At 39.5% G+C, this 10,776-nt stretch overlaps 3 protein-coding genes across 3 annotated transcripts; 2 read left to right on the forward strand and 1 right to left on the reverse strand.

Annotated features, from left to right (window-relative positions):
* Positions 1-216: 216 nt before the first annotated feature.
* LOC111783361 (F-box/kelch-repeat protein At1g74510-like) lies at positions 217-2,827 on the reverse strand. The gene is made up of 2 exons (XM_023664290.1): positions 2,643-2,827; positions 217-1,976 (listed from the first exon to the last, which is right to left on the reverse strand). Exon 2 carries the CDS (start codon positions 1,933-1,935, stop codon positions 625-627), a length of 1,311 nt encoding a protein of 436 aa, XP_023520058.1. The 5' UTR covers positions 1,936-1,976; positions 2,643-2,827; the 3' UTR covers positions 217-624.
* A 633-nt stretch (positions 2,828-3,460) lies between these two features.
* LOC111782458 (UPF0426 protein At1g28150, chloroplastic) lies at positions 3,461-5,870 on the forward strand. The gene is made up of 3 exons (XM_023663208.1): positions 3,461-3,675; positions 3,766-3,933; positions 5,465-5,870. The coding sequence occupies exons 1-3, from the start codon at positions 3,631-3,633 to the stop codon at positions 5,636-5,638; spliced, it is 387 nt and encodes a 128-aa protein (XP_023518976.1). The 5' UTR covers positions 3,461-3,630; the 3' UTR covers positions 5,639-5,870.
* A 1,811-nt stretch (positions 5,871-7,681) lies between these two features.
* On the forward strand, positions 7,682-10,135 carry LOC111782576 (BTB/POZ and TAZ domain-containing protein 1-like). The gene is made up of 5 exons (XM_023663349.1): positions 7,682-7,945; positions 8,237-8,370; positions 8,495-8,798; positions 8,942-9,255; positions 9,710-10,135. The coding sequence occupies exons 1-5, from the start codon at positions 7,802-7,804 to the stop codon at positions 9,918-9,920; spliced, it is 1,107 nt and encodes a 368-aa protein (XP_023519117.1). The 5' UTR covers positions 7,682-7,801; the 3' UTR covers positions 9,921-10,135.
* Positions 10,136-10,776: the final 641 nt, after the last annotated feature.

Genomic DNA, 10,776 nt, shown 5'->3' on the forward strand with positions numbered 1-10,776 from the left:
CCCCCCCTCCTCCCCCACTGAAAAGGATCCCATTCTGGCACTTAAAAAGGCACCCAGTTGGATCACAATCCTTTCGTGGCTAGAATTCATTAATCCGATCATTTCAATCAAAATCACAAAAAGTAGAATCCCAAAAGTGTGCAGTTCTCATATGCTATGCCACACTTACTGTCTATGAGAAAGGAGAAAAAAACAGATAACACGTTACACACTGTATCCTTCTTAATTTTTCTTCGCATAGGAAAATAGAGGCAGCTATGCAAAATTATTCCACTTCACAATTCAGTAAGTTCAAATTGAAGTAGCGCACATAGTGAACACAACCTAAAAACATGCATCAGCACTTCAGATTATTTGTTTTGACTGTTCTAAATGATACGGGCATTTGAGAATATCTCACAGTAATTGAAAAACAGGGGGAGAGAAAATGCAATAAATAGAAAACAAGAGAAAGATTCTACCTTCTTCAATTGGACCTATTCATTCTATCTGTTTAAATATCATCGCAATTTCCACAGCAGCAGAAGGCAGAGATAGCTTGCCTTGAAAAGTGAGGATCATGAAGGAAGTCCTTTATGAAATGACTCCAGACACCGCAGAGGGTTGTTAGAATACAGGACGCCCTCAGCATCCCATGACTGCACAGTTATACACAAAATTACCTAACTGCCTGCTGGCAAGCACACCCCAATGCAGCTGCCCTTGATCTGGGGCCCAAGAATATATCTCAATCATACGTCCACCTAAAGCCCTCGGTCCACCAATGACGATGAGTCGATCTCCACAAGCCCTGAATGCCAACCCCCAACCATTTGTTGAGACCACCCGCTCGGGCAATCGGCCTACTGCCACCCACAATTGTCTTGCCTTGTCATATCTTTTAACCTCCCTATGTGCATAATCGGCAGCATACAACTTATCGTTTATAACTGCAACCAAAGGAGGTGCCTCAACAGCAGCAACCGGCACAGCAGCCCCATCTCCAGCATTTCGTCCAGGATACATGTTAGGTATCTCACGCCACGTCCGAGTCTTCAAATCATATTCTTCACCACAAGTAAGAGTGGTATTACCTGCCCCAGTTCCACCAATCACATAGAACTTTCCCTCAAGAAATACTGCTGAGCACATTTTCCGTGCTTTGTTCATTCTAGGAAGAGTGACCCAAGTTCCTGTCTCAGAATTATAAAGCTCAGCTGAGTTCAGGAGATTCCCTTGTGGGTCACAACCACCTGCTAGAATTGCAATTTCACCAAGACTAGCAGAACCAAAAAGAAACCTGGGTGCATTCATTTTCATCCCAGATGACCATGTGTTATTTAAAATACTATATCTATATATAACTTGGGAAATTGTTTCCTTCCCAAAAACTAGAAGTTCAGTCCCAACAGCCAATGACTCCTTGTCCGAAGACATGAAACACTCGTTTGATGCCATTATAGGCAGACGCATCCAACGGTTAGAGTTTGGATCGTATGCATCCCATTCAAGAAGGCTGCAGGAGAAGTAAATCCAATGTTCAATGATGCCCATCTGCCTCCGCAGTTTATAAAGTTCACCACTCGTAATAAGAGATCGGAAGCCTCGATTTAGAGAGGCAATCGAACCGTATTCTGATCTTGAGCAGTGGAGGAGACAATTTATTGACATATCCCGACCAAGTTGGTGGATCAGCGAACCTGAATCCGATTGGTCTCCACCACAATGCTGTTTATCCTGATCGTCAACTAAGAACTCATGTACATCCTCCCCTCGATTGTGAGCATCATCTGGCAACTTGCATGATTTTTTTGCTAAAGGTTCAACCCTATCTTCTAAGAGATGCTTCTTATTTGTCATTTCGATCACACGAAAAGTGTAATAAACCCATTTGCTCTCTTGTTCACAAGAGCTAGGCAAGTCCCTCGAGATGAGATAAGATGGACCCTCCAACATGTTTTTGGATTTTGGAAATTGGACGCAAATGAATTGTCCGTCTTACAATCAGCAGTATAAAAGAGCAATGTTAGTGAACAATTGGAATAGACTGTCAACTCCTTAATCATTCTGTGCGAATGACAGTGTCAACACTAAGTGGCTAATCTGAACAGTAATCAAGAAAGCATTGCATACTGTTACAAATATGTGAAGAGTGCATCAATGGGGGAAAATCTCCAAGAGTATGAATTAAGAACGAAACCGAAGTGCATGCAATCAACGGGAACAGATCGAGAAATATGTCATGTGCATGTCCATCTAAAACAAGAAAGACAACCAAACTTACACAGACAAGGAACAATGAAAACAGCAATTGACAAAACCTAAAATCAAGATCTTCAGATCAAGTCGGCCACAGACAAGACTAAATTATCGGAAAGGGGAAAAGGGTTTGACCAGAAACCACTCATAAAAAATGCAAAAACATAATTGAAGCCAATCTAAACTCACTACTTCAGTTCTTCAAGTGAAAACACACTAGAACAAAATCCCATTAGAGCTAATTATGGTATTGACGGAAGGAGCCGCTCATCCTTCTACTTCCTACCAGTAACTACAAATTGAATGGGCGGCCAGGAAAACATGAGCCTAGAACTACAAACCGAAAGATAAAAACAACAATCGTAGGGAAAGGAAGCAAGCATAGAAACAGAGGTAGAGCTTACAAATTGGATAAGAAGAAGGCGGAGAAGGGGTGAAGTCCGTGGAGGTGTGAGTTATTTGTTGGTTGTGATGAAAATCAAAGACCCAAATGCTTGTGTATCCCACTCTGGGGTGTGACTACAGATTCTCTCTTTTGCTTCTGGAAATATTCGGTGTGTGAGAGAGTGTGTGTGTGGGAGAGAGAGTATTACATTCAATATAAGATTACTTAAAATTAATTTCCCATTTTTCAAACATAACTCTTCCGGGTTTTTTTTTTACTTTTTACAATAACAGAAAAAGGGAATTGGCTGTAAAAGTGGGGCCTACAATGCGGTGTAACCGTGTAAGAATCGCCGATCTGAAATTACAAATCGCTTTGAAAGCTAGCCGAAGCCGCTTTCTCGCCGTTTCTTAACGCTTTCAGCTTTTGGACGCGCTCTCTCTCTCATTATTTCTTTTTATTTTTTATTTTTTATTTTCTCGAATTTCTCAGAGAATTATTTTAACTGAATTATTTTAACCGAATTATTATACTATTTTAACTTGTTGCAGTGTTTTTTGTAATTAAAAAAACATTTATTATTTTCACTTGAGAAGTTACGCAATCAATGAATGATTCCATCTTTTATCTTTATTATTGCGCTTACTCAAGAGCTTTAAACTTTTTGAGTTATGGGCCTTTACCTGAAAGCCCAAATCATTTTAAGCCCAAATCATTTTGAGCCCAATTAATCTAACATTATTACATGGACCGGACCGGATGTGCAGCGGTTCATCCATTTTGGTAGCTGCATCTGTCGGTTTGTTTTTTCTGGTAGCCGTGTTAAATTTTAAGCCGAATGTAGGAAGGCAACAAGTCCAAGTGAGTGTTTCTGGAAATGTTTGGCCAATTGCAAGAAGCAACAAGGGGGAGTTTTAAGCCATTAACTCATTTCTAACGCGAATATCTTCATCCTCCTCTTCTTCGATCCGAAGCAGCTCCATTTGCGTCATCGGAGACTCTCATCCATGGCCGGTCTTCTTCTCCACTCCTCTTCAACTGCCAGCGTTCTGGTATGCCCATCTCTAATTTTTAATTTCTTTAATCTCTTCGTCTTCCTCTTCTTCGATGTTGCTGATTTTCCTGTTTGATTCTATTGAAAGCTTGGAGGAATGGGGAAATTTAGGGAAGGGAATCGTCATTTGATTTTTTCGCCCAAGAAACCTATGCGTGCTAACTGTCTTCGTCTCGGCTGCAGTAATTCAACGAATGGCATCTGCGCTTTCCTTTTCAATCCTTTGGAGGATCCTGTTGTCAAAGAAGCTCTTAAGGTATTCTATTAACTCTTCCATGAAAAACCCTTCCTCGGTTTTGGCTGTTGTTCTACTTGGATTAAGATCATTCTTGCTTGCTGAGTATGTGCAAAATATGGAGGGGTTCATTAATTTCCCTGTGCATTCTCATAGCACTTAAAACACAGATTATCTTTGATAATTGCTTGCCTCTTCGAGTAGAGCATAAACATGGTCACATTTCTACATGTGCGAGTTAAGATGGATCTATGATTTTTCCAGTCATGTCATTGCTGAAACTATTAGAACTATGTAGGGCCGTAGGGAATCTATTTACTGGTAAAGGAAAGTCAATTTAACCATTTAATCTCTCTGATGAACACCACTGCATAACGTAAGTATTCTTGAACCAACTCTTATGATGTGCAAATAATAATCTTGAACTAACTTCAAAGGAGAATAAAAATGTCTTCATGATCTGTAAGGTTGAGAAAAATGTGTCATGATGTTCATAGCTTGAAAACCTCTAGTAATAGAGAACTTCAATCACATTCCTCGCTTTTGGGAGGTGGGGAGTAAAGCTGTTTGTACTGTTTGGGTTTGGGAAAATTTTTGTGAGATCCTACATCGGTTGAGGAGGAGAACGAAACATTCTTTATAGGTGTAGAAACCTCTCATTAACAGACGTATTCTAAAAACCTTGAAAGGAACCTCGAAAGGAAAAGTCCAAAGAGGACAATAGTTGGTAGTTGGTAGGTTTGGGTTGTTACGAATGGTATTAGAGACAAACATCGGGTGATGTGCCAGCGAGAAGGCTGAGCCTCGAAGGGGGTGGACATGAGGCGGTGTGCCAACAAGGGCGCTGGGCCCCGAAGGAGGTGGATTGGGGGGCCTCACATCAATTAGAGAAGGGAACGAGTATCAGCGAGGACGCTAGGCCTCAGAAGGGGGTGGATTGTAAGATCCTACATCAGTTGGGGAGGAGAACGAAACATTCTCTAGAAGGGTGTGGGTCTATCATACGCGTTTTAAAAAACTTGAGGGGAAGGTCAAAGGAAACAATATTTGCTAGCGGTAAGGCTTGGGTGTTATGAATTCAGCTGATTTTTGCCTTGGTGCTTGGTAAGACTGAAATTTTCTGGAACCTTATTGGCATCTCATCACTGAGATCCGTCGTCTCCACCATGGTGTGTTAGCTTTCACACCATGATGTTGCTGAACTGACTATTTGGCACCAGGCTTATCTGAAATATAATGTTGGTTGATTTTCAAATTCCTTACTGCTATGGACAGTGCTGAATACATTTCCATGGAACTGAGGCAGTCCCAATCAGTTGTTGCGATTGAATGTTAGAGAGTTTGTTATTGTTTTTTCATCATTTATAAAGTAAACAAGCTCTGCCAGTTCAAATTCTTACTGTTGCATTAGGATTCTTTGTTGGTTCCTTCTGGAGTATATAGATTAAGATGATGAGGCTCGTCAGCTGGGATATGTGAATTCCTTAGATGAAAACACTCATTCTACTATCAAATGCTTCATATAATGTGAAAGTAATTTCAATCGTTGTAGGAGCCAGTTGCGTTCGCAGGTGGGCTATTTGCTGGGCTTCTAAGGCTTGATTTGAACGAAGATCCATTAAAGGAATGGGTTAAGAAGACAGTAGAATCTGCAGGAATCACAGAGGAAGTTGACACCCAAGGATCTGTACAAGAGGATGGCCCAACCGAGATCGAGATTGAATGATCCCATGAATATAAACTGGAAAAGTGGGGATAAAAGGGTATCTGATCTGATTCGACTCAATATTACTATGGCTCCCTTGATTTAGAATAAGAAATGAAATGGTTTAGGAGTTAACCCCTTTTCATAATCCAAATACTCTACGACTTCCTCTAAAAATACTTCCCCATGCTGTTCTATTTATTTCTCGATTCAGGAGGAAACGCATCATTAGTGTTTACATATTTTTGCAAAAGTACTTTTAGACCAACATAAGCCTGCACACACTAGTTTTTGTGAATTTTTTATGGAGGAAGCAAATGCCCATAGAACACAAGGAGTTCCCTAGTAAAACATCAAGTATAGGACCATTGGTGATTCGGGTCATTCGGTTCACATAATCGAGTTCAAGCCTTAAAAAACTTTGGAGTTCTTGCATCTTTTGTCCTCGTTTCCAAAAACAATTCTTTTCATTTTAAGCTAATCAATCCCATATTTTTTATATGATAAAACTCTTTGGCATATCATTACTTATTTTTCTTGTTTTATTTATTTATTACGGAACAAAATGATTCAATTTTCGAATCTTGAAATATGGCGTATACGTCAATCACTATGGTTCAATTTTTTATAATATCACAAGACAAAAAGGTTTAAAAAAAGGCCACCACATAACACAAATTAATCTTATTTTAATATCCAACATTATGGCTAAAAACCGTCGTCCCAATCCTGAACCATAAATTCCATTCTTTTATTGCAAGTAGAACATAAAGTATGTGTTGTTATTAGTACACGAAAAGCATTTGTATGACAAGTGGGATGCCACATGGGCAAAGGTACTGTGCGGTTGAGATGAAAATAGGTGGGTGAGGTGGGGTGAGCTGGAAAAGCGACTAAAACAAGTTACACGTAGGACAGAAATGAAAGTGCTTCTTCTGAACTCCAAAGGTCATTTTAGCTTACATGGCCTTTTCTTATGAGCATGAGTTGATTTATCCATTCCACGTAGGACCAAAAAGATCGCCCTTCCCTAATTAGATATTTGTTTAGATTCCAAAAAGGTAGGGCCTACGTGGATTATTCTAGAGTTCTTGCTTGGATGTTACATTTTTTATGTTGAACAAGTAAACTCAAACTTTTTGTGTTGTTTAATTGTGTTGAAACTTTTGATGGATTACTTTTTGATATAAAATGTAAATTTAGATTTTTTATTTTTAAAAAGCACCTTATTTATCTTTTTTTTTTTTACCATTATTATTTAAGCATTTTCTATTATGTCCACGTCATCAATATTAATTTTGTCCACCACTCGAAGTACACGTCATTCACTAAAATAATTTGAGTAGAGATAAAATAAATTTTTAGTTCATGTAGTTTAAAAAATTATAATTTTATATAGACGGTCAGGTTTATTTGAACTAAATTTATATATATTTTTTTTTTTATGCAAGTTTGACATTGCCGTTGATTTTATTCTATATCCATTATTTTTAATATTAAAGTCTTAAATATTTTTTTAATGGGAATGCCCTAAATATATTAATAAGGATGCTACAAACGTGAAATATTTTCTTTAAAAATAAAAAATAAAAAATAAAAAGGCAAATCAGATTTGGTATTATTCTGTTCTAAATTGTTGTTTTAATTATTAAACGGTAAATTTGGTCAAAATTGATTTTAAATGATTAATTTTGAACCGGACAAAATATTACGATTTTTTGTTTATAAGAAAATGAAATTAAAGTTAAAATGTAAAGGAATAAATGGGATATAAATGGATCTTGTTATTAATTTAGAAAGGGGGGAAAAAAATTAAGGAATTTGGAATTATTGACAGGTGGCAAGGAAATGGGGGAAGGCGTTTGGTGGGCCCAAATGATTTTTGTATATCGCCAAAGTTCATGTATTTTACATATGTTGTAATCTGAATCCCGGACCATTCTCCGAGTCCGAATGGGGCCGACCACTTTCCTTTTACGCGCGTTTTGGAGCGCGTGTTCCTCACGTTTCCCATCTTATCTGACTGGATGCGTCGTCTTCGTTTTCGTGCGCCACTCCATTTCTAAATTCCCTTTCCATCACCGCTTATATATTCGTATATCCGACGCCCAATGGGTGCCATTCCAGACTCACCTCCATCCATTTTCTCCCTCTCTTTCTCTCGCTTTCTTTACCGTCTCCCGCATGGAAGCCCTTCTTCTTCCCTACGAAATTCACCCCCACTCCGTCGCCAAGGATCGGAGACCAGAGTTCCAGGAGCTGCCGGAACCGGACATCCATATCCTTACCTCCGGTGGACTTCGGATACCTGTGCATTCCACTATTCTGGTACTCCATCGGACTTCTTTCTCTTTGCTTTTTTTTNTTTTTTTTTTTTTTTTTTTCTTTTTTTTTTTTTTTTTTTTCATTTTAGTTTAAATCTCGTGTAAACTGAAATTTCAACATTGTTTCGCCTTAAATATCGGTTAGTTTCAGTTTGACATGACGGACTAGGGTCCGGAACTTCCTTTTCTTCTTTTTAATAAAATTCGTCGTCTGCGGTTTGCTTTATTTTGCCTTGGATTAGAGGATATGATTTCGTTTCTTTTCGTGTTTCAATTGAATCGATTTGGATTATAGGCATCAGTTTCATCGGTGCTGGAAAACATCATCAACCAACCGCAAAAGCACCGGAGCTCCGAGAAAGTGGTTCAAATTCTTGGCGTTCCGTGCGAGGCAGTCGTTTCGTTCGTTCAATTTCTCTACACATCTAGGTCAGTACGCAATTCCATTACCGAATCGCAAATCGCAATTAGATTTGGTCAATTTTAATTTTGATAGCAAGTCCAGTCAATCTCGGTAGGCGGATAGGTCTAAATTTGTCGGCGTTGCCTTCAGGTGCACTGAAGAATATCTGAGGAAATATGGAATTCATCTATTGGCGCTATCGCACGTTTACCTCGTTCCGCATCTGAAGAAGCGATGCAGCAAGCACTTGGCTCGAAAATTGACGATCGACAGCGTTATTGATGTACTCCAACTCGCAAGAATGTGCGATGCACCAGATCTCTCACTCAGCTGTATGAAAATGGTGTCGAGCCACTACAAGGCCGTCCAGAAAACGGAGGGCTGGAAATTCCTGCAAGAACATGACCCTTGGCTGGAGCTTCAAATTCTGCAGTTCATGGAAGAATCCGAATTGGTATAAAATTGTTCATTTTGCTGCCTCCGTTTCCGCTTGATTTATTGTTCTCACGGAGACAAGGCAAGACAAGACATGAATTCAATTCAATTCACTTCAATTGTTAATTTTGGTCTGCGATTGTTTGTATTAATTATGTGCAGAGGAAAAAGAGATGCAGAAGGCAGAGGAAGGAGCAGAGGGTGTATCTTCAGCTAAGCGACGCAATGGAGTGCTTAGAGCACATCTGCAAAGAAGGGTGCACAAACGTTGGGCCGCGCGACGTGGAACCCACAAAGAAGCCCTGCGCCAAATTCTCGACGTGTCATGGGGTTCAGCTTCTGATTAAGCACTTTGCAACGTGTGCGAAGAGAGTCCACGGAGGAGCCTGCTGGCGGTGCAAACGCATGTGGCAGCTTCTACGCTTGCATGCCTCCATCTGCGACCAATCCGACGCTTGCAAAGTCCCTCTTTGCAGGTAAATTCTCAATCAATGCCCCTCTTGTTTTTTTGCGCCATCGCTGGGGCTAAACTACCCTTTTTACAGACATGAAAAAACACCTACTAATCATTACCAAACTTTGATTTGATATGATTCCTGTTTTTATCGTTGATTGACTCGTAATTATTTCGTTTGGAACGAAATAGTATGTGGAATTGTATTTGGATTAATTAAATATTGTTGCGGTGGGCGTCTAGGAAGTCTACACGGCTGTTTAAAAGAAAAGAAAAAGAAAAGGAAAAAGTCTTCGGCGGATACCTTTTACAAAAGCCGAATGATCAAACTTCCATTCCACTTTAGCGTGTTTTTAGTCAATGATGGATTGTTGGGGTATGGAAATGAAAATTGTTGCGCGGTTGTTGGGGAGACCCAATCCAAACAATCCAATGATGATGATGGACCAAGTTCTAAACTTCGTTGGGTTTGACAGGCAATTCAAGCTAAAAATGGAGCAAGAGAAGGATGGAAAAGAGGATTCGAAGTGGAAGATGCTGGTGAAAAAGGTGGTGTCTGCGAAAACCATTTCCTCTCTCGGTCTTCCCAAAAGGAAGAGAGCGGCAGCAGCAGGGGACACCACGAGCGGCGACCGCATCAGAAGCTTCAGATTACAATGTGTGGAACCAAATGGATGGGTGTTATGAAGAAGAGGTTAGAAGAATGTAATGCTGTGTGTTTAAAATGGAGAGTAGAGTAGGACACTAGGACCCAGGAGAAACAGAGGCGTTTGCTTTCATCAACTGTTTGTATTTTGTATAGGGAGGGAGGCAATGTGTTGTGGTTTGTAAGAAAATAGGTAGCTAATAAAAAGTCTTTTTGTTTGCTGTATTTCTATAAATTATATATTTTTTTCCCCCAATATTGAAACTCAGACTGGCTTACAATCGGAACAAACCACCAACTCTTTCTTTCAATGATTCTTGGAACAATTTCAAATTCCAAGAGTTGGGCCAATGGGTTTAGTTATTAGAAAAAGAAAAAAAAAAGTTGGGGTAGCCCAGCGGAGATCTAAACAATACTTAGAGTTGAGTCCAGGCCCAACTCCTTCTAGAAGAAGGGCCCAAGAAGCCCAATTGAAGATCAAACTTGACTAGTGGTATCCAGAGAAAGGAATTGTTTATTAAAAGATAAAAAAGAAAAGAAAAGAAGTGGAAGCAGATAACTATAAATAATATATATATAAGTTATAAGTTTGTTTGGAAGAAGGGAGAAGGATCAAAATCGTGGCTCTCAAATTTTGTACATTAAAAAACTCAAATAAAAACAAGGCAGCACAGGAAAGCAAAGCCCTTGGGGGTGAGCCTCACAGTTCACAGACTACGGATTTATGCGTTCTTTTTAATTTATTTATTAAATAAGAACAAGAAAAGAAAAGAAAAAAAAAAAACAAAAAAGGCACGTGATTGGTGGTCGGATGGCACGGGGTTCCGGCGGATGAGAGAGAGAGAGAGAGAGAGAGAGAGAGAGAGAGAGAGAGAGAGAGAGAGAGAGAGAGAGAGA

Source organism: Cucurbita pepo, chromosome LG20, assembly GCF_002806865.2.
Source record: "Cucurbita pepo subsp. pepo cultivar mu-cu-16 chromosome LG20, ASM280686v2, whole genome shotgun sequence".
In the NCBI taxonomy this organism is placed as follows: Eukaryota; Viridiplantae; Streptophyta; class Magnoliopsida; order Cucurbitales; family Cucurbitaceae; genus Cucurbita; species Cucurbita pepo.

Coding starts and splice junctions, on each gene's coding strand:
- LOC111783361 (XM_023664290.1), bottom strand. CDS start 1,935: ATGTTGGAGGGTCCATCTTATCTCATCTCGAGGGACTTGCCTAGCTCT.
- LOC111782458 (XM_023663208.1), top strand. CDS start 3,631: ATGGCCGGTCTTCTTCTCCACTCCTCTTCAACTGCCAGCGTTCTG. Junction 3,676..3,765: donor CTTCAACTGCCAGCGTTCTG/GTATGCCCATCT, acceptor TTCTATTGAAAG/CTTGGAGGAATGGGGAAATT. Junction 3,934..5,464: donor TTGTCAAAGAAGCTCTTAAG/GTATTCTATTAA, acceptor CAATCGTTGTAG/GAGCCAGTTGCGTTCGCAGG.
- LOC111782576 (XM_023663349.1), top strand. CDS start 7,802: ATGGAAGCCCTTCTTCTTCCCTACGAAATTCACCCCCACTCCGTCGCC. Junction 7,946..8,236: donor CTGTGCATTCCACTATTCTG/GTACTCCATCGG, acceptor TTTGGATTATAG/GCATCAGTTTCATCGGTGCT. Junction 8,371..8,494: donor CAATTTCTCTACACATCTAG/GTCAGTACGCAA, acceptor CGTTGCCTTCAG/GTGCACTGAAGAATATCTGA.